A 22,258-nucleotide genomic window follows, 5' to 3' on the forward strand; every position below is an offset into this window, starting at 1 on the left:
CTTACAGAGGGCCTTTCAATAACTCCACATTTACATTTGAACAAACTCCAGACCACATTTCATGCTCAACCCATTTATTAGAGACAGTTCATGATGACCAGACAGGTTGGGACTGGCTCTTGTGATTGGCTGTCCCAGCTCTAAATTAGGAAGACCACGCCCTCTGACATCATGACCTGGTTGTCGTCCTGCATGCGCCCCAGCAGCTTCTCGACCTCCTGCTCGTCAAACTCATGGTCGTCCTGACCGTGTGTGGTCTTATTGACCAGGGTCAGGAGCTCCGTCACCGCTACAGACTGGGAACGTGTAGTCTGAAAGGCCTTCATCAGAGCAGCCTTAAATAGCTTCAGCCTGGGCAGGAGGGGTCTGAGAACACACACACGAACGTTATCCCACCTTGACCGTCTCTGAAGAGCGGATAAATGGGCCAGTAATTTTTACTAATTGTTCATGCCATTCTTCCTGCAACAGGCTTAGAGGTTGATTTTGTTTAGTGTTTGAGCAGTTCCAATCCCTGACAAGGTGTAGCCTACCTCTAAAATCACCAGTTCTGACAGAGTAGCTAAGTGGTGCAGTACTCTGACCAGTAATGTCCAGTAGAGTTAAGGTTACTGAAATAAAGGGAGTAGAGGGGAGATGTACCTGTCCTGTCTGATGTCCTGTTCTTGCTTCTTCAGGCTCTGAGAGGTAGCATTCTTGGGTTTCAGAATAGACTGGGCTAGGAGGGAGAAAGAGAGGGATGAGAAATGTATGATGATTCTTAGTCATTAAAATAGTAAAGTATTTACAATGGTGCAGATTGAAATGGTTTATAACCCTAAGAACTGAGTTCTATTGGTGACCAGGTGGGGTACCGACAGACCTTGTACGTGCATGGTGTGTGCGTGCCTTACCGTGTTCCTCATCCTCAAACTCATAAGGGTCAGACTCTGCCCCATCCATGTTTTCCTTACCCACACAGGTACGCTTCCTGAGCATGAAGGAAAGGAGACAAAGGTAGGTAGCCATTTAAGATTATTCAGACCTAGTCTTTGATGCAACCAATCTCTCCAGTTCCTGCATCTTTGAGATTAGGGCCTGTATTTAAAAAGCGTCTGAGTAAGAGCACTCATCTGGGATCAGGTTCCCTTGTCTATACAGTGCCTTGCAAAAGTACTCATCCCTCTTGGCGTTTTTCCCATTTTGTTGCCTTACAACCTGCGATTTAAATAGATTTATTTGGATTTCATGTAATGGACACAAAATAGTCCAAATTGGTGAGGTGAAAAATGTGCTTGTTTAAAATAAATAAAAAAACAAAAAAAAACAGAAAAGTGGTGCGTGCATATGTATTCACCCCTTTGCTATGAAGCCCCTAAATAAGATCTGGTGCAAGCAATTACCCGTCAGAAGTCACACAATTAGTTAGTCCACCTGTGTGCAATCTAAGTGTCACATGATCTTAGTATATACACACACCTGTTCTGAAAGGTCCCTGAGTCTGCAACACCACTAAGCAAGGGGCACCATGAAGACCAAGGAGCTCTCCAAACAGGTCAGGGACAAACTTGAAGTAGAGATCAGGGTTGGGTTATATATATATAAAAAAAAAAATCTACCTTTGAACATCCCACAGAGCACCATTAAAACCATTATTAAAAAAATTGAAAGAATATGGCACCACAACAAACCTGCCAAGATAGGGCCCACCAATACTCAGACCAGGCAAGGAGGACATTAATCAGAGGCAACAAAGAGACCAAAAATAACCTTGAAGGAGCTGCAAAGCTCCACAGCGAAGATCGGAGTATCTGTCCATAGGACCACTTTAAGCCATACACTCCACAGAGCTGGGCTTTAAGGAAGAGTGGCCAGAAAAAAAGCCATTGCTTAAAGATAAAAATTTGCTAACACGTTTGGTGTTCGCCAAAAGGCATGTGGGAGACTCTCCAAACATATGGAAGAAGGTACTCTGGTCAGATGAGACTGAAATTGGGCTTTTTGGCCATCAAGGAAAACGCTTGTCTGGCACAAACCAAACACCTCATCACCGAGAAAACCCATCCCCACAATGAAGCATGGTGGTGGCAGCATCATGCTGTGAGGATGTTTCTCCTCAGCAGGGACTGGGAAACTGGTCAGAATTGAAGGAATGATGGATGGTGCTAAATACAGGGAAATTCTTGGGGGAAACCTGTTTCAGTCTTCCAGAGATTAGAGACTGGGACAGAGGTTCACCTTCCAGCAGGACAATGATCCTAAGCATACTGCTAAAGCAACACTCAAGTGGTTTAAGGGGAAACATTTAAATGTCCTGGAATGGCCTAGTCAAAGCCCAGACCTAAATCCAATTGAGAATCTGTGTTATGACTTAAAGATTGCTGTACACCAGCAGAACCCACCCAACTTGAAGGACCTGGAACAGTTTGGCCTTGAAGAATGGGCAAAAATACCAGTGGCTGGATGTGCCAAGCTTATAGAGACATACCCCAAGATACTTGCAGCTGTAATTGGTGCAAAAAGATGGCTCTACAAAGTATTGACTTGGGGGGTGAATAGTTCAATTTTTGTCTTATTTGTTGTTTGTTTCACAATAAAAAATATTTTGCATCTTCAAAGTGGTAGGCAAGTTGTGTAAATCAAATGATACAACCTGGAATTCAATTGTTTTTTGGGGGGGGTGTTTGTAAGGCAACAAAATAGGAAAAACGCCAAGGGGTGAATACGTCGCAAGCCACTGTACTATAACTGTACTGTCACCCCATCGTCTGACGCTCTAGAAGAAAATCCTCCATGAACTGCCAGAACCCTAGATTTGATTTAGTTTGTTTTTTATTGAAGCCTCAGATTCTCGTAATGAAAAGAGCGAAATAAAATCTATTGTATAATATTTTTCATTATGATCCAAAATGCTGAACTGATCCTATAACCAGTATTCTTAGTCAGAGCTGCTTTTTGAATATGGGCTCAGACCTGGTGCTTGTCCTCTGACTGGCCACCTGGCTCTGGCTCTGTGATTGGCTCTGAGTCACACTCATGTCGTCCTCTACAACCTTCCTCCTCTTCTCCAGAATCTACATGTAGACATGACAGTATACATAGCAACATGAATTAAAATCTATCCATAAAGTTAATGTATCCAGTGTCAAATTGTTTGATCCCAACGTTACCTTTTTAAAGTAGGCAAACTGCATGAGCTCCAGGGCAGCCTCTGCGTCAACCAAGTCTGTGGTCTTGCTCATGCGGGCTTTGGCGTGGGCAGTGGACAATCGTATCATTGTCTCTAGCGCTCGGGCTGTCACCGGCATTGTCTACATGGCAGACAACCCATCAAACAAAGTACAATGTCTATTTGAAGCAGACATTGCCAAACCAATAGTGCCATGATTAATGATAGACAATCAATTATTTTACATACAGGATTGTAAACTGGGCATAACAATCAGGAAAGGATTCCCAATGCAATAATAACAAAAGTATTCCATAATTCCTAAACGGCTTTTAGACTAGTAAAGTGCCGGATAAGATACACACACAAGTATGTGGACACCCCATCAAATGAGTGGATTCAGCTATTTCAGCCACACCAGTTGCGGACAGGTATTAAAAAATAAAAAGCACAGCCATGCAATCTCCTTAGACAAACATTGGCCTTACTGAAGAGCTCAGTGATTTTCAACGTGGCACCATCATAGGATACCACCTTTCCAACAAGTCAGTTCGTCAAATTTCTGCCCTTCTAGAGCTGCCCCGGTCAACTGTAAGTGCAGTTATTTTGAAGAGGAACGTCTATGAGCAACAGCAGCCGTGATGTGGTAGGCTACACAAGCTCACAGAACGGGACCGCCGAGTGCTGAAGCACGTAAAAGTTCTCCGTCCTCGGTTGCAACACTCACTACAGAGTTTCAAACTGCCTCTGGAAGCAACGTCAGCACAAGAACTGTTGGTCGGAAGCTTCATTAAATGGGTTTCTATGGTCGAGCAGCCGCACAAGCCTAAGATCACCATGTGTAATGCCAAGCATAGGCTGGAGTGGCGTAGTTCGCTGCCATTGGACTGGTGCAGTGGAAACACTTTCTCTAGAGCAGTGGTCAACCTTCTGAGTCAAAATGCATGCCGAGATCTACCGCTCTCATTTTTTATTACCATGACTTAAATGTAAGCCTATGCAACACTAATCTATTAAAAAACAGTTATGTAGCAATGAGGTTTGTGCACTAAGCTATAGGCCCAATACATTATCACCACATACGGGCTTTGCTTGAATTTATCTGCCAATGCATTGTTTGGAACATTTATTTTTTAATAAAAGTTTGAGGTAGGCTATATGATCACTGGTAATAGATCCATTGTTGTATTACTTGTGAGGCACAGGTGAGTAAGGATACATTTAAATAATTCAATTTTTACTGGGCTGATGGTGCCTGCATCTGATGGTCAGTCTCAGCGGAGGGAGAGAGCAGCAGACTGAGGGACCGTCTCTCAACATCCCTCCGCTCTCCTTTTCCTCCACTGACACTCACCAAAGGTACACCGTCTTCCAGCTGATGGCGAAACAAGTCGCACCGCATTACTTCTGCCTCATGCACAAATTAATGTTATTAATCATATGAAGAGAAAGTGAAATATTCCTTGATATTAAAAAAAGACCCAAGCCGCTAATAACAACAACGCAAGCTTATAGATACACTTTCCTACTCATTCATTACTGCTGCACTGCTTGTTGTAGCGTTGAGTGGAAATAGGAAGAACATGCATTTTATAGGTTATAAAAGTGTTGAATACAAAGTGTTGACAGTGCTGAGTAAGAACTTAAACATGAACTCACTCAAAAACAGCAGCTCTTTGCTGTATTCGTTAACAGTCTGTCTCTAGTCATGGTTTTAAAACGTTTCGAAACCTCACGGTATCAATTTTGCCGTAACTTTCTTTTATGCCTGCTACGTTACTGCAGACTCGGTCATCTGAGCAATCTGATTGGCCAGGGGAGGCATAGTGCACTTGATTTCCTCTCCAAGTCCACCGAAAAGGCAGTTTGTACCTTCAGACACATGAAATGGCAACAGTTTGCCTACCCGGCGCGCAGGGCAGCTGAATTGGCTGCACTTACCACCAACAGCCCGAGACTAATAAAAAAAATAGGAACAGAAGGCTTTATCGTTGGGTTTTTTACAGAAATGTCCGGTTGGTGACCACTGCTCTAGAGTAATGAATCACGCTTTCCCATCTGGCAGTCCGACGGACAAATCTGGGTTTGGCGGATGCCAGGAGAACGCTACCTGCCCAAATGCATAGTGCCAACTGTCAAGTTCGGTGGGGAAGGAATATGGTCTGGGGTTGTTTTTCATGGTTCGGGCTAGGCCCCTTAGTTCCAGTGACGGGAACTCTTAATGCTACAGCTTACAATGATATTTTAGACAATTCTGTGCTTCCAACTTCGTGGAAGGTCATTTCCTGTTTCAGACAATGCCCCCTTGCACAAAGCGAAGTTCATATAGAAATGGTTTGTCGAGATCGGTGTGGAAGAACTTGACTGGCCCGCACAGAGCCCTGACCTCAACCCCATTGAACACCTTTGGATGAATTATAACGCTGACTGCGAGCCAGGCCTAATCGCCCAACATCAGTGCTCGACCTCACTAATGCTCGTGGCTGAATGGAAGCAAGTCCCCACAGCAATGTTACAATAGCTAGTGGAAAGCCTTCCCAGAAGAGTGGAGGCTGTTATGACAGCAAGGGGGGGGGGGGGGGGGGGGACAACGACTCCATATAATGCCCATGATTTTGGAATGAGATGTTTAACGAGCAGGTGTCCGCCACATACATACACTATATTACCAAAGGTAAGTACTACAGACCCTGGCTGATTCGGCGTTCACTTGGTCATGGCTGCGGAGCTTGGAGTACTCCTCTGCTATGTGGTCTGATGCCTCCTGGGTTAGAACAGGCTTCACCAGCTTAGCCACGTGGATGTACTTCCTGATAAACTCCATGGTAACTACTTTCTCCCTGGAGGATGACAGACACCATCATAAAGGGGTTTACACACAAAGCCATGGATTGTCAGAAAAAGGCAGGGGTTCTATAAGAACATAATGTGTACTGTACTACGAGTGATTAATACAGCGCCTTTAAGATTAGGTTTGTTGTGTTTTTTAAATAATTAATATAAAGAAGGTTTTGCTGGATACTTTTTATTCCGGTGTCCGTGCAGGACATTGTCCTTCTTCTCGTAGATCTGGAGTTCCTGTTTGGCGGGTTCTGTGATGTTGGGGTCCTCCGTGGCGAACACATCCACAGTGCTGCCCATGGGCATGGCTGCAGGGTACAGGGGCATCAATCAACAGATCAGATACTGAGCAACAAAGTCAGAAATAATTTCCACTGGTTTGGTGATAAAAATTAGCTTTGTTCTTTTGAATGAGAAGCTGTGTGTATTTAGTCACTAGTGTACCCCACCTGTTCCCTCCTGCTCCCCTGGTGCTCTGTAGCGGTGCATGCGTAGAACATGCTCCGAGACCTTCCTGTCACTGTCTGCATCCATCTGGTCCAGAACAATGAAGAGAAGGTCGAACCGAGACAACAGAGAGTCCTGCAGACCGATGTTCTCCATGGGAGTCTTATACTGGTCGTACTGTAAGGATAGGTAAGAGAAAACGTACATAGGTTGTCAGAGACATGAACAGTGTGTACAAAATGGATTGACCCGCACAAAGAAAACTAACCTACAAATTAACTTGCATCCCAAAAAACGACTTATGTGATCAAGATTGGTGAATCTTTGCAAAGCCTTGTCCAGATCGAGCCCGATGACGGTGCATTAAGAAAGCTGTGAGGAAAGTCTATGTATTCCAGTTATTGAGATGGAGGATTATTGGCAAGTAGCTGTGACATCCTTGCACAGCTACTTGCTGTTATACAGCTACATCCTGTTATACAGTGCCGTGAAAAAGTATTTGCCCCCTTAATGATTTTCTCTATTTTTCATACTGAATGTTAATCAGATCTTCAACCAAAACCTAATATTAGGAAAAGGGAACTGGCGTTAAAAAAAGTCATTATTTTATTTATTTAAAGTTACGCAAAACCTAATTCCCTTGTGTGAAGTAGTAATTGCCCCCTTAAACTCAAACTGGTTTTGCCACCTTTAGCTGCAATGACTGCAACCAAATGCTTCCTGTAGTTGATCAGTCTCTCACGTCGCTTTGGAGGAATTTTGGCCCACTTTTCCATGCAGAACTGCTTTAAATCAGCAACGTGTGTGGGGATGCTTTGCTGCCTCAGGACCTGGATGACTTGCCTCAATAGAAGGAACCATGAATTCTGCTCTGTATCAAAGAATTCTACAGGACAATGTCAGGCCATCCATCTGTGATCTGAAATGCAGCTGGGTCATGCAGCAAGACACTTATTCTAAACACACAATCAAGTCTACATTAAAATGGCTAAAAACCAACAAATTTGAAGTTTTGGAATGGCCTAGTCAAAGTCCAGACCTTAACCCAATTGAGAGGTTGTGGCAGGACTTGAAATGAGCAGTTCATGCTTGAAAACCCACAAATGTTGCCGAGTTACAGCAGTTCTGCATGAAAGAGTAGGCCAAAATTCCTCCTCAACGACGTGAGGAAGCGTTTGATTAGTTATTGCAGCTAAAGGTGGCACAACAGCTTGAGTGTAAGGGGCCAATGGGTGTTGCAGAACTTTGTTTATGAAATATGTAATTGTTGTGTTTTTTGTTCACTCAGGATCCCTTTATTAGAAAGGGGGCAAACACTTTGTCACAGCACTGTACATGGTCTTAGATTATATAGACAGACTGGGTTAGCATTAGCTCGTCTCACCCTGCCGTAGACTGGGTTAGCATTAGCTCGTCTCACCCTGCCGTAGACTGGGTTAGCATTAGCTCGTCTCACCCTGCCGTAGACTGGGTTAGCGGCGGCTAGCACACTGCAGCGGGCGTTGAGCCTGGCCATTATGCCAGCCTTAGCGATGGTGACACGGCCCTGCTCCATCACCTCGTGGATGGCTGTGCGGTCCATGTCAGACATCTTGTCAAACTCATCGATGCACACCACTCCTCTGTCTGCCAGTACCATAGCCCCGGCCTCCAGCCGCCGCTCACCTGGAGTGGAAGTGAGAGGGATGGAGACACAGCGAGAAAGGGGTATGAACAGAAGTGTGTGCATAGCGCGAGTGGTATGCAGAGTGGGATAATAATTATGGTAAATAGGTGAAAGAGGAAGGAGTATCGGCTTCAAGAATTATATTTCTCTCTGCGGGAACTCCATTTGTATGAAGGTGGATGGAGCGGGAATAACAGCATGCAGACAAATACCAAGAGCACAATCATTAAAAATGACATCCCTAAACAGTTTTCCATACCAGTCTCCTGGTCTGTGGTGACAGCGGCGGTCAACCCCACGCCAGTTGATCCACGTCCTGTAGTTGGTATGGCCCGCGGAGCAGTGTGCAGGACGTAGCGCAGCAGCTGGGACTTAGCCGTCGACGGGTCACCTGACCAGAGAGAGACCAACCAAGTTAGACACCAAACAGAAAAGGCCACGCATTGAGTTCAATGTTAAGCTACATCCCGATGTGCCACCCTTCGTGTAAAGTGTGCACTTGCACACTTCCTGTCATGGATTTGAAAGCATTGGATTGGTGTTAGCATCAGCTAGAGGGAGTTCTCACCAGCCAGAGGGAGTTCCCACCATGGTTAGACCCATGATGTGAAGTGTGCAGGTGTACACTTGCAGAGAAGAATCAGGACACAACCATAGAGCGAGACCACAGAAGTCTTGCAAATGACTCCAACCCATCAATAGTAGTGGTTGACTATACGACTGACCAATCAGCAGTATGTTGATGTCTCCACGGATACGTGTCCCATTCTCCAGGTTGGTCTCGTTGCCCCCCAGCAGGAGACACAGAATGGCCTTCTTTATGTACTCATGGCCATGTATACTGGGAGCCAGCGAGCAGCTCAGATGCTCAAACACATCCTGTAAAACAATCATGACACAGAAAACTGACATGTATGTGTATGATTGAAGAGCATTGGTATCAAATGAGCCAACTGGTATAGAGTGCATTCGGACCCTTTGAGTTTTTCCACATTTTGTTACTTTTCAGCCTTGTTCAAAAATTGATTAAATAAAAATCCTCAATCTAGACATACCCCATAATGACAAGCAACAGCAGGTTGGTAATTTTTGCTAATTAATTTACATAAGTGTTCAGCCCCTTTGCCATGCGACTCAAAATTGAGCTCAGGTGCATCCTGTTTCCATGAATCATCCTTGAGATGTTTCTACAACTTGGAGTACACCAATTCAATTGATTGGACATGATTTGGAAAGGCAAACACCTGTCTATATAAGGTCCCACAGTTGACAGTGCATGTCAGAGCAAAAACCAAGCCATGAGGTTGAAGTAAATTGTCCCTAGAGCTCCGAGACAGYATTGTGTCAAGGTACAAATCTGGAAAAGGGTACCAAAAAATGTCTGCAGCATTGAAGGTACACAATAAGTGGCCTCCATTCTTAAATGGAAAAAGCTTGGAACCGCCAAGACTCTTCCTAGAGCTGGCCGCCCTGCCAAACTTAGCAATCGGGGGAGAAGGGCCTTGGTCAGGGAGGTGACCAAAACCCGATGGTCACTCTGACAGAGCTCCGGAGTTCCTCTGTGGCGATGGGAGAACCTTCCAGAAAGACAACCATCTCTTCAACACTCCACCAATCAGGCTTTTATGGTAGAGTGGCCAGACGGAAACTACACCTCAGTAAAGGGCATATGACAGCCCGCTTGGAATTTGCCAAAAGGCACCTAAAGGACTAAGACTATGAGAAACAAGATTCTCTGGTCTGATAAAACCAAGACTGAACTCTTTGGCCTGAATACCAAGTGTCACGTCTGGAAGAAACCTTGCACCATCCCTACGGTGAAGAATGGTGGTGGCAGCGTCATGCAGTGGGGATATTTTTCAGCGGCAGGGACTGGGAGACTAGTCAGGATCGAGGGAAAGATGAACAGAGCAAAGTACAGAGAGATCCTTGATGAAAACCTGCTCCAGAGCGCTCAGGAGCTCAAAATGGGACGAAGGTTCACCTCCCAACAGGACAACAACCCTAAGCACAAAGCCAAGACAATGCAGGAGTTGCTTCGGGACTAATCTCTGAATGTCCTTGAGTGGCCCAGCCACAGCCCGGCCTGGAACCCGATCTAACATCTCTGGAGACCTGAAAATAGCTGTGCACCAACGCTCCCCATCCAACCTGAGAGAGCTTGAGAGGATCTGCAGAGAAGAATGGAAGTAACTCCCCAAATATATATGTGTGCTAAGCTTGTAGCATCATACCCAAGAAGACTCGAGGCTGTAATCACTGCCAAAGGTGCTTCAACAAAGTACTGAGTAAAGGGTCTGGATACTTACGTAAATGTGATTTCAGTTTATTTGTAATACATTTGCAAAAATGTCTACAAACCTGTTTTTGCTTTGTCAATATGGAGTATTGTGTGTAGATTGAGGAAAAACATTTCATCAATTTTAGAATAAGTCTAATGTAACAATGTGGAAAAAGTTAAGGGATCTGAATACTTTCCGAATGCACTGTATACCAAATGTGATGTAACAGTTTGTATGCCAAGAAGTGATCCGATCGTCTGATTGTATACAACACCTTTGTCGTAATTTTAAATGCTCTACCACAAGATACTGTATTAGAGTTTCCCATCAGAGTTCAATGCAACGCTTTAGAGTCAGTGACTTACTTTAGAATGGGCTTTACAGAACTTCTTGATTTTATTAATATCTTCAGCAGAAAAGGTCGGCACGATTTCTTTACTCATCCGCTTCACGTGATTGGCCAGCAGAATTGTCCTGCATTCAGAAGGTTGTGTTCACTAAAATAATGGGCCTCTGCTCAACCAGTATTTTTATTTATTTCCTGAATTGAAATTTACCCCAACCCTTCATCAAAACTATTTGGAAGTAGAACACAAATAGACCCGTTCCCACACCCACCCACCTGAAGGTGCCAGAGGTGAAACCTCCTTGTTTGGCCGGCAGACAGCGGTAGATCCCAACCATCTGAACACGGTCGCCCGGTTTGACCGTGTCGACCAGGTCATCGTTAGCGATTATGTCCACAGAGCGGGGGAGCTGTCCGGCAGGGGCCTTCTCAGGCATCTCCTGGATGGTCAGGGTCTGGTGGTCCTTATAGACACATAACCCAAACTCTGTCTCTAAGGGGTTGTTCTCCTCATCCTATAGACCAGGGAGAGAGAGGTGGCAAAGGAGTGTGTGTTTGTGTGATATCTGTAGCAGGAATGTTGTAGATAGGGGAGCATGGGAAGGGATAGAGCACCATTCAAAATTGCACATAGAGTTACACACCTTGGTAGGGTATATGGAGCTGGAAGGGAAAGCGTCCAGGGAGGTCAGGTCAGTGTACTTCCTCTCCAAGGTCTTCTTAGTGGCTGGACAGTAGTGGACACTACGGGTGATCTTAGGCCTCACCAGAGAACCTACCACAATGACAGATACACATGCAGGCTGTTAGTTATTTTGAGTAGCCTCTCCGTTGAATGGGATTGCAGTAGTGTAATTCTAATAAGGAGGAACCAAGAAAGGTTTTGTGGTAAAGAATGGTCAATTGATCAATCTGAATAAAACTGGATAATGAGCCATTCAAATGCATTATATACTTACACTTGGTAACGATTCCTTCCACGCAAACCAGGTTCCCGAGATATCGTGCCGCGAGGGTTCGAGGGGTCACGTGCTTGGTTCCAAAGCTACCCTCGAACCCCACATGGAACTCCTCAAACTGCTTGGCGTAGGTTGCGTCGATGGATGCAACCAAGTCCTTCAGAGCTCTTTGGAAAGCAACGAGTTCACTGAAGGAGTCTTTCAGCAAGCTGAAAAGAGTATTTAAAAGTATATTTTATACAAAATAAGATACACAGGCCTCAAACCAATTACAACATTTAATCCACCACTTGGCCTTTGTCACTCAAGGATCAATAAAGGGAATGGAACACCGCTACCTCGCTCTCCAACAAGGTGCATGAATTGAGGAGAAAAATTAAGTGAACAAGAAATTCAGTTATTCAGCAGTTCCCAAGCTAGGGGTTGCGACCCCAAGTGGGTTCACCTGATATGATAATGGTGTCACGGGAGAATTTCCAAAATCCTGAAAAATAAGAAATAAAATACATAATATTCTGGTTAACCTTAATCTGAATGAAAATGACTCATATATAAAATTCAACCAGAGAGCGCCCTTAGATCATGGGAAAGGGCCACACTTGACCGTTGCACTTGAATCATTCCCACGGTGAATGGCTAGACCCACTACACTATGACACCATTGCAGAGACTGATATAACCGGCCGCTAATGATATTGTTATCACCTTGTGTGGGGAGGCATATGCACAAACTCACATCAACACCTTTGTCAGAATTTATGCTACTGCTAGCAATCAGAAACTCCCCGGCTTATGCTCTCCAAATGGACTTAAGCTGTGAGGGCCGAGATGCCCATTGTCATGACGTTGGCCTGGGGGTAGGTTTATGACAGTCATAAATACCTCTTTCCCCCCTTTTTCCCTCTCCCTACTATACTGATGTGACATAAGAAAACCCTTTGGCTAACAGAGATTCTGGGAACATCAGAAGTTGGGGGGAAAATAACTATATTCTGGTAATCCGACCAACTGAACATATGCGGTGGTACTTAAGGTATATTATGTCAGTTCGGTTGTCATCTGAGACATTCTCAATGATAGGATGACAAACTACTGTGGAAAGTCTCAAAATCAGAGGTATCGGATTCACATGGAATTGTTGTTTAATTCAAATGCTTGAATATGAAATTATTTGTGAAGAGATTAAATGTAATTTTAGCTTCCAAATGAGAGATTTGGGTTTTCATAAGTTTGGGCCTCTGCTCAACCAGTGGCCCGCCCCTATGAAGAGACATGGGTAATAAACTTTTCAGACACACCCCTCTCCCTCCACTATATAAAGCCATTGACAAAAATATAACTTCCTGTTCCGAGGATATGAGGGTGACGATCCCATGTCAGAATGGTTCAGATAATAACTACAGGACAAAGCCAACATCAGCATGAACTTTGGTTGTGAATGGTATGAACTTTGAACTCGTATTCACTATAGAAGTGATACCACCTAGACGTTGTTGGCAACAGCAGCTACAAACACAGGTTAGGAAGGACAGTCAGATTATCCCGTCTACTACACAACGACGTTACTACAACGTATCCAGTGACCACCAGAGACATTCTTCAAAGGACAGGACTCGGTTTGGCAACACGGTCTTCCATCTACCACCAACCTACTGAAGCACAGCTCAGAGTAAATATTTATTGCATTTTCCTTTTCCAAATGGGCGGTAATTTAGAATGCATAAGATACTGTATTTACTATAGCACAGCTTCGCCTCTGTTCCAGTCTCCCGCTCTTTCACTAAAACCCAGCCCCTTTCCTTTGTGTAACAAGCTGTCATATCTATTCCGCCCGCTAGGGATGTTGTCCTTTATGACGGCAATTTGTAATCAAGTTATGATTTAATTGTGTATGTGTGATTAGTTAGGTATTTAGTAAATAAATTAAACCAAATGTTGTATTTCTGATTCAACTTGTTAGCCAGGATTCTTGCAGATAACCCAGGATTTACAACTTTCAGATGAGACTGAATAAGATGACGATTAATGTTGACTGCTATTGATGTAAAATAATACTAAATCTTTAAGAGTTTATTCGGAAGATAACAGCTCTATAAATATTATTTCGTGGTGTCCCTCTAGTTAATTACATTTACATGATTAGTTCAATCAGATAATATTAATTACAGAGAAATTATTTTATTGAATAGTATGTCATAGCAATTAATCCGGCATAGCCAAAGACACGACACCATGCATAGGTCCCCCCCGCTACACATGTCCGAGGATCCTATTCACGAGGACACATTGTTCTATCTCACAATTTCCGAGCATGGAACGGCACAGGAGATTGGATGTTCAGAGTGCTGAGTGGCTATATTGACGAAAAACAGATTCCATGGAATCGAATGGTAGGCTTTTGCACAGATAGGGATCTATCTATGGCGGGCAGACCGCTACACTCTAGTTATGTGTGTCTCCCTCTGCCATATGGACGCATTGTATGATACACCGAGAGGAACTAGCAGCAACAGAGCTTAGCACAGAACTCAGATAACAATCGAAGTTACCTGCTGCATTATAACCACATCCACTGTGTGCATGCCTGTTGGCAAAACTGTTGCGATATGTTATCAGAACATGACAATGTTCTTTACTGAACAAAAATATGAACACAACATGCAGCGTTGGTCCCATGTTTCATGAGCTGAAATAAGTTCCCAGAAATGTTCCATATGCAGAAAAAGCTTTTCTCTCTAAAATGTTGTGCACACATTTGTTTACATCCCTGTTAATGATAATTTTTCCTTTGCCAAGATAATACATCCATCTGACAGGTGTGGCATATCAAGAAGCTGATTAAACAGCATGATCATTACACCGGTGCACATTGTGCTGGGGACAATAAAAGGCCACTAATATGTGCAGTTTTGTCACAACGCCACAGATGTCTAACATTTTGAGGGAGTGTGCAATTGGCATGCTGACTGCAGGAATGAACCACAGACCACGTGTAACCACGCCAGCCCAGGACCTCCACATCCGGCTTCTTCACCTGCGGGATAGTCTGACATCCAGCCACCCGGACAGCTGATGAAACTGAGGAGTATTTGTGTCTGTAATAAAGCACATTTGTGAGGAAAAACTCTGACTAGCTATTCCCAGGTCCACCCATGGCTGCACCCCTGCCCATTCATGTGAAATCCATAGATTAGGGCCTAATATATTTATTTAAATTGACTGATTTCATTATATGAACTAACACCGTCAAATCATTGAAATTGTTGTATTTATATTTTTGATAAATATATTTCACACTTGGTGGTTATCGAGGAGTGTTGGACAGATTTTTCACATTGAGAGGGGATCTGTTGTCATTCACAATGGAGGTAAAAAAAAGACAGACTTGGTTGACTAATGAAAAGAAAATGTATCCTTGCCTATGTAACAGAGATACAGTGCCGTGAAAGTATTTGCCCCCTTTCTAACTTTCGCATATTTTTGATAGTGAATGTTATCAGATCTCCAACCAAAACCTAATATTAGATATAGGGAACAAATAACAATTACATACTTATTTCATAAACAAAGTAATGCAACACCCAATTGCCCTGTGTGGAAAGTCATTGCCCCCTTACCCTCAAATGGTTGTGCCACCTTTAGCTGCAATGGCCCCAACCAAACGCTGAATGTAGTAGTTGAGTCATGTCGCTGTGGAGGAATTTTGGCCCACTCTTTCATGCAGAACTGCTGTAACTCTGCAACATTTGTGGGTTTTCAAGCATGAACTGCTCGTTTCAAGTCCTTCCACAACCTCTCAATTGGGATAAGGTCTGGACTTTGACTAGGCCATTCCAAAACTTCAAATTTGTTGCTTTTTAGCCATTTTCATGTAGACTTGATTGTGTGTTTAGGATAATTGTCTTGCTGCATGACCCAGCTTCACTTCAGATCAGATGGATGGCCTGACATTGTCCTGTAGAATTCTCTGATACAGAGCAGAATTCATGGTTCCTTCTATTGAGGCAAGTCATCCAGGTCCTGAGGCAGCAAAGCATCCCCAAACCATTACGCTGCCATGCTTCACTGTTGGTATGAGGTTCTTACTGTTGAATGCAGTGTTTGGTTTTTGCCAGGCATAACGGGACCCATGTCATCCAAATACACTGCTCAAAAAAATAAAGGGAACACTAAAATAACACATCCTAGATCTGAATGAATGAAATATTCTTATTAAATACTTTTTTCTTTACATAGTTGAATGTGCTGACAACAAAATCACACAAATATTATCAATGGAAATCAAATTTATCAACCCATGGAGGTCTGGATTTGGAGTCACACTTAAAATTAAAGTGGAAAACCACACTACAGGCTGGTCCAACTTTGATGTAATGTCCTTAAAACAAGTCAAAATGAGGCTCAGTAGTGTGTGTGTGTACTCCACGTGCCTGTATGACCTCCCTACAACGCCTGGGTATGCTCCTGATGAGGTGGCGGATGGTCTCCTGAGGGATCTCCTCCCAGACCTGGACTAAAGCATCCGCCAACTCCTGGACAGTCTGTGGTGCAACGTGGCGTTGGTGGATGGAGCGAGACATGAGTACCAGATGTGCTCAATTGGATTCAGGTCTGGGGAACGGGCGGGCCAGTCCATAGCATCAATGCCTTCCTCTTGCAGGAACTGCTGACACACTCCAGCCACATGAGGTCTAGCATTGTCTTGCATTAGGAGGAACCCAGGGCCAACCGCACCAGCATATGGTCTCACAAGGGGTCTGAGGATCTCATCTCGGTACCTAATGGCAGTCAGGCTACCTCTGGCGAGCACATGGAGGGTGTGCGGCCCCCAAAGAAATGCCACCCACACCATGACTGACCCACCGCCAAACCGGTCATGCTGGAGGATGTTGCAGGCAGCAGAAGTTCTCCACGGCGTCTCCAGACTCTGTTTCACGTCTGTCACATGTGCGTGTGAACCTGCTTTAATCTGTGAAGAGCACAGGGCGCCAGTGGCGAATTTGCCAATCTTGGTGTTCTCTGGCAAATGCCAAACGTCCTGCACGGTGTTGGGCTGTAAGCACAACCCCCACCTGTGGACGTCGGGCCTCATACCACCCTCATGGAGTCTGTTTCTGACCGTTTGAGCAGACACATGCACATTTGTGGCCTGCTGGAGGTCATTTTGCAGGGCTCTGGCAGTGCTCCAGCTGCTCCTCCTTGCACAAAGGCGGAGGTAGCGGTCCTGCTGCTGGGTTGTTGCCCTCCTACGGCCCGCCTCCACGTCTCCTGATGTACTGGCCTGTCTCCTGGTAGCGCCTCCATGCTCTGGACACTACGCTGACACACAGCAAACCTTCTTGCCACAGCTCGCATTGATGTGCATCCTGGATGAGCTGCACTACCTGAGCCACTTGTGTGGGTTGTAGACTCCGTCTCATGCTACCACTAGAGTGAAAGCACCGCAGCATTCAAAAGTGACCAAAACATCAGCCAGGAAGCATAGGAACTGATAAGTGGTCTGTGGTCACCACCTGCAGAACCACTCCTTTATTGGGGGTGTCTTACTAATTTCCTATAATTTCCACCTGTTGTCTATTCCATTTGCACAACAGCATGTGAAATGTATTGTCAATCAGTATTGCTTCCTAAGTGGACAGTTTGATTTCACAGAAGTGTGATTGACTTGGAGTTACATTGTGTTGTTTAAGTGTTCCCTTTATTTTTTTGAGCAGTGTAGTTGACTCAAGTTCACCAAACAGCTCCTGGAAGCACCTGGATGATCATCAAGAGTCTTGGAAGAAAGTTTTGTGGACAGATGATTCAAAAGTCTAACTTTTTGGATGACATGGGTCCCAAAACCGCATATTTTAGAGTGACCTTTTATTGTCCCCAGCAGAAAGTGAACCTGTGTAATGATCATGCTGTTTAATCAGCTTCTTGATATGCCATACCTGTCAGGTGGATGGATTACCTTGGCAAGTAAGAAATACTCTAACAGACGTAAACACATTGGTGCACACAATTTTAGAGAAACAAGCTTTTTGTGCATATGGAACATTTCTGGGATCTTTTATTTGCGTTTATATTTTTGTTCAGTGTACTTTTTTACGGCATTGTATTTGATAAACTGAATGAACTGAACGCAAGCATTCAGGGGAAATACAAAAACATTCTACAGACGAGCGACCGAGTCAGTGGATTCAGGGGAAAGAATACTTATTGAAGAGAGAGTATTTCAAATGCGAACCATGCCCCCTTCCCTCGGCTGTGCATGTTTCTAACAGAAAACAGCATCAGTAAGCGTCCCACATGAGTGATGGCTGCTCACCTCCAATGCTAGGAAAGACCATTTTGGGACCTACTTTCCATTCCATTTGACTGTGATCCCTGGCTCAGTTGACATACTGGTAAATTAAATTGAACAGCTGATCGAGCTGTCATGTGACTGAATGCTGCAGACAACACATTCATGGGTCACTATGGAGGAGTTTTGGTTGCTGACTAAAAGGGAATAAATGGCCTGCAGTCTCCCCTTGAGCATTAATGCTGCATAAAAATAAAAAAAAACTGGGAACTCTGAAATATTAGAATTCCGACTTCAGTGCGTTGAAGACACCTGGGAACTCTGGGTGGGGACGGGGCGAGGTCCGACTGGGAAAAATCATTTTGAACTGTAATTCAACTCGGCATTCCAACTCAGGAACTCGGCCTCTTTCTAGAAGATAATTGACATCATGATTTTACCTTGTATTTTTGAAAGCATCATAAAAACACCATTCACCAGCTCAAATCTGTGTGAAGCTGGATTCAGTGCTCTCGTCTGCATTAAAACCAAATATCAATCCAGATTGGATGTGACTGCAGAGATTAAACAACCACGTCCCCTGACAAAGAAGCGCCAACGTGACATGCATCAAGCACACCCATCTCATTAGTAGTGGTGAATTAAGACATTATGTCATTCATTTCCAACTAACTATCACAGCCCCACATTAAAAGTATGCAGAGAATTAGACAATCAGAAATACTGTTAGCATTTTTTTTCACATGGTTGGGGTGGGATAATTTTCAGATATCAAAATGGGGTTGTGGGCCACATTCTTTTTTTAGGAACCCCTGCCCCTTGAGAATGTTTTTTTCCTTCATTCGGCACTGTTCAACCAATCCAGTAAATGTGGAGTAAAGATATGTAGCCTTGTTAACAAAAGCTGTACAGTATGGTGGGATAAAACAGCTTTTCAAATAGAAATCCCTGATCTCAATTGTAGTCATTGTGCTAGCAAAGCTCATTCGTAGAAACACGTTTTCCGGTCTAACAATCATCTTGCGCCAATCTACACGTGCAGGCCATCAAATCAAAGGCACTCCTTTGATATAAAAGTATTTTTTGCCTAAAATGAAAACATGTCAGTTTGTCACTTTCACGAGTTTTGAGTAATAACATGTTCAACTACTTAAGAAATTGGCTTGAATCTAGGTTATGCCTTCAGATTTTGCAAAAATTAACTACTAAGGAAGAATTGTTCACTTCTCAAACCCTGGTCTGTTGCGCAAGCCTTCCAGGAAGTCTCGATGTTGCACCTGTGGGTTTAGTGGTCAAACGCAGAAGTTGTGTCACTGGCTCTTTCCATTTTCCCTGAAAACGTTAAAACCAGTAGTTGCACATGTTTTTTTTCTCTAATCACATTGCGATTGATCTCTGAACCTAAAGGGGGCCATTTTGAAATGGTACGTGCTATTAGGTATCCTTTACATTTATGGACGTTGTAAGGATCTCGGATAGTACTGACAATTTTGAAAGGTATAACCATGATTCAATATGTAAAACGAGAGGTTTAAAACCCTAATCAAGGTTAAGGATTGAAAAACATTTAGTTTTGTCAAAAGATAAGTTAAGGACTTACACTGCCATCCAAAAGATGGGGGAATTTCCTCTTCACTCAATGTCCAACGTGGGAAAGCTCGAATAACAACTGGGTTTGTCAGGGTCTATACTCACGCTTTGGCCCGCTTCTCGTTCTTCCTTCTCAGGTCGTTGATGTTCACGATGAGGCGGCACCGGTTTTCTGACACCATACTTCTGACCCTCTCYTGATTAACGCCTTGATCTTGCTACAAAATAAATAAGCAACACATCTTACATTGCCTCACATGAATAACTACACTTTTGATTGATTTATTCGATTTTTATTTAACACATTCTACTCTCCTCTGTACTTACATCGTCATCCAGAAAGTCCAAGTATTCTCTCTGCGCCTCTCTCAGTTCCAGATCTTCCATCTCAACACCTTCCCAGGGCTGATACAACGATCCGTCTTCTCCTCCAGGTAAACTAGTCTGGTAAGAAGCCGTGGCCAGATTCAGGTTGGGATAATTAAATGTGCAGGTGTGATGGACTGAGAAATCTACAGGTGTTGTTTTACACTTCTAATCAGGGTGAGTGCATGCAGAAAGGAACAGGCGAATCGATAGGATTTATTCTGCCAAAATCTGTCTACGTGAGATAAGCCCTTTTTTTGTAAGGAGGTATATGAGAGTAGAATTACGTGAGGCTGATTTGATTAGATACACGTTTCGTAATGTTTAAACTGTTAAACATATACTGATATAAATGGATGCACGTGGCATTCTGGCAATGTTGAGTATAACGACGCGTATCTGCCCTCTCATTGGCTAGAATGGTCCCACCTGATCTTGCCTGCCTTCAATCATTGAGGGGGTTCGATTAATCTGGCCTGGGGCGAATCGAATCGAACAGTAATCTGAGCCACTCTGTCATGTTGGCAACAAGACAGCATGGTGCATCATCCAGAAACATACTTATCTTTTCCATAAAAAATCTATGTTTTAATTTTCAAAATAGTTTCCATTGGGAAGGCATATAAAGCGTTTCTATCAAAAGCAATCACTTTTGCGTGTGAAAACACAGTATCCTACTCATGGCTACTCGTGTTTTGAGCCGACTTCGCCGTTTATGCCCTGGGTTTATGCCCTGGAGGCCAGGGTTTATGCCCTGGAGGCAGCCCGGTTCCAAATCAAATGCAATACACCTTCAGCCGGTGCGAAACACGCCTACACGTGTGCCCGTGCGAGATTAATCGATCCCCCTTATTGAGGACACGTATTTCCGTCGTTAGAGTTGCCACGCGTGTCAATATAATAGATCATTTTTGGTGCATCTCAGTAGTTGGGCCTTCATCCCTCTCTCTTCACCCTCATTTGCACTAATTAGAAGACCAGGACAGGTGAAAGCAATGTGGTGGATCTTTACAAGGGATTTGCTTTCAACTGTCCAGTTATTTGCGATCAGTACAGATGAAGGAAATCAGAGGATGAGAGAGGGATCCACTTTATTGAAATGCACACTGATTTGGCACATTTTATGTTAAATTAATGGATTATTGGAGTTTATTTACCAAAAGTATCATACACCGCAAATATTCAAGTTTTAATGTCATATGCGTTCCTCGCATTTCACTGTACCAAAAGTACAGTGAAATGCCTTTCTTGCAAGCTCTAACCCAACAATGCAGTAATCAATAACAATGTTATACTGAAAATATACTGAACAAAATTTAAACACAACATGCAACAATTTCAACGATTTTACTGAATTACTGTTCATCTAAGGAAATAAGTCAATTTAAATAAATAAATTAGGACCTAATCTATGCATTTCACATGACTGGGCAGGTGCGCAGCCATGGGTTTGCCTAGGAGGGCATAGGCCCACCCACTTGGGAACCAGGCCCACCCACTTGGGAACCAGGCCCAGCCAATCAGAATTTGTTTATCCCCACAAAAGGACTTTATTACATACAGAAATACTCCTCAGTTTCATCATCTGTCTGGGTGGCTGGTCTCAGAAGATCCCACAGGTGAAGAGGCCGGATGTGGAACTCCTGGGCTGTCGTGGTGACACGTGGTATGGTTGTGAGGCTGGCTGGACGTACTGCCAAATTCTCTAATACGACGTTGGAGGCAGTTTATGGTAGAGAAATTAACATTCAATTCTCTGGCAACAGCTCTGGTGGATATTCCTGTAGTCAGCATGCCAATTGCACACTCCCTCAAAACTCGAGACATCTGTGGCATTGTGTTGTGACAAAACTGCACATTTTATAGTGGCCTTTTATTGTCCCCAGCACAAGGTGCACCGGTGTAATGATCATGCTGTTTAATCAGCTTCTTGATATGCCAAACTTGTCATGTAAATGGATTATCTTGGCAAAGGAGAAATGCTCACTAACAGGGATGTAAACAAATGTTGTGCACAAAATTTGAGAGAAATAAGCTTTTTGTGCATATGGAACATTTCTGGGAACTTTTAACTCGGCTCATGAAACATGGGACCAACACTTTAGATGTTGCTTTTATATTTTTGTTCAGTATTGCACAAGGTAGAACATAAACACATGAGAAATAGAAATAAGGAGAACACGAGAAAGTAAGTAAGCATACTATATACAGGGTCAATACCATATTTACAATGTGCAGGGATACTGGAGTGATAGAGGTAGATATGTATATGATAAACAGAGTAGCAGCAGCGCATATGATGATTGTATGTGAGTGGGTGTGGGTGT

The 22,258-nt window shown here is 43.7% G+C and overlaps 1 protein-coding gene across 2 annotated transcripts; it reads right to left on the reverse strand.

Moving 5' to 3' along the window:
- Nucleotides 1-57: 57 nt before the first annotated feature.
- Nucleotides 58-20,261, reverse strand: mcm3l (MCM3 minichromosome maintenance deficient 3 (S. cerevisiae), like). Of its 2 annotated transcripts, none has more exons than XM_070447663.1 (17): nucleotides 19,893-20,261; nucleotides 19,671-19,783; nucleotides 11,690-11,898; nucleotides 11,375-11,505; nucleotides 11,007-11,245; nucleotides 10,750-10,858; nucleotides 8,828-8,981; nucleotides 8,362-8,493; nucleotides 7,821-8,101; nucleotides 6,439-6,613; nucleotides 6,171-6,297; nucleotides 5,838-5,988; nucleotides 3,150-3,290; nucleotides 2,953-3,053; nucleotides 894-970; nucleotides 643-718; nucleotides 58-366 (listed from the first exon to the last, which is right to left on the reverse strand). In XM_070447663.1, exons 1-17 carry the CDS (start codon nucleotides 19,950-19,952, stop codon nucleotides 141-143), a joined length of 2,502 nt encoding a protein of 833 aa, XP_070303764.1. In that variant the 5' UTR covers nucleotides 19,953-20,261; the 3' UTR covers nucleotides 58-140. The 2 variants fall into 2 exon arrangements, with proteins under 2 accessions (XP_070303764.1, XP_023859364.1); XM_024003596.2 differs by having other exon boundaries at nucleotides 7,893-8,101; nucleotides 19,893-20,258.
- Nucleotides 20,262-22,258: the final 1,997 nt, after the last annotated feature.

Source organism: Salvelinus sp. IW2-2015, linkage group LG16 (genome assembly GCF_002910315.2).
Source record: "Salvelinus sp. IW2-2015 linkage group LG16, ASM291031v2, whole genome shotgun sequence".
Classification (NCBI taxonomy): domain Eukaryota; kingdom Metazoa; phylum Chordata; class Actinopteri; order Salmoniformes; family Salmonidae; genus Salvelinus; species Salvelinus sp. IW2-2015.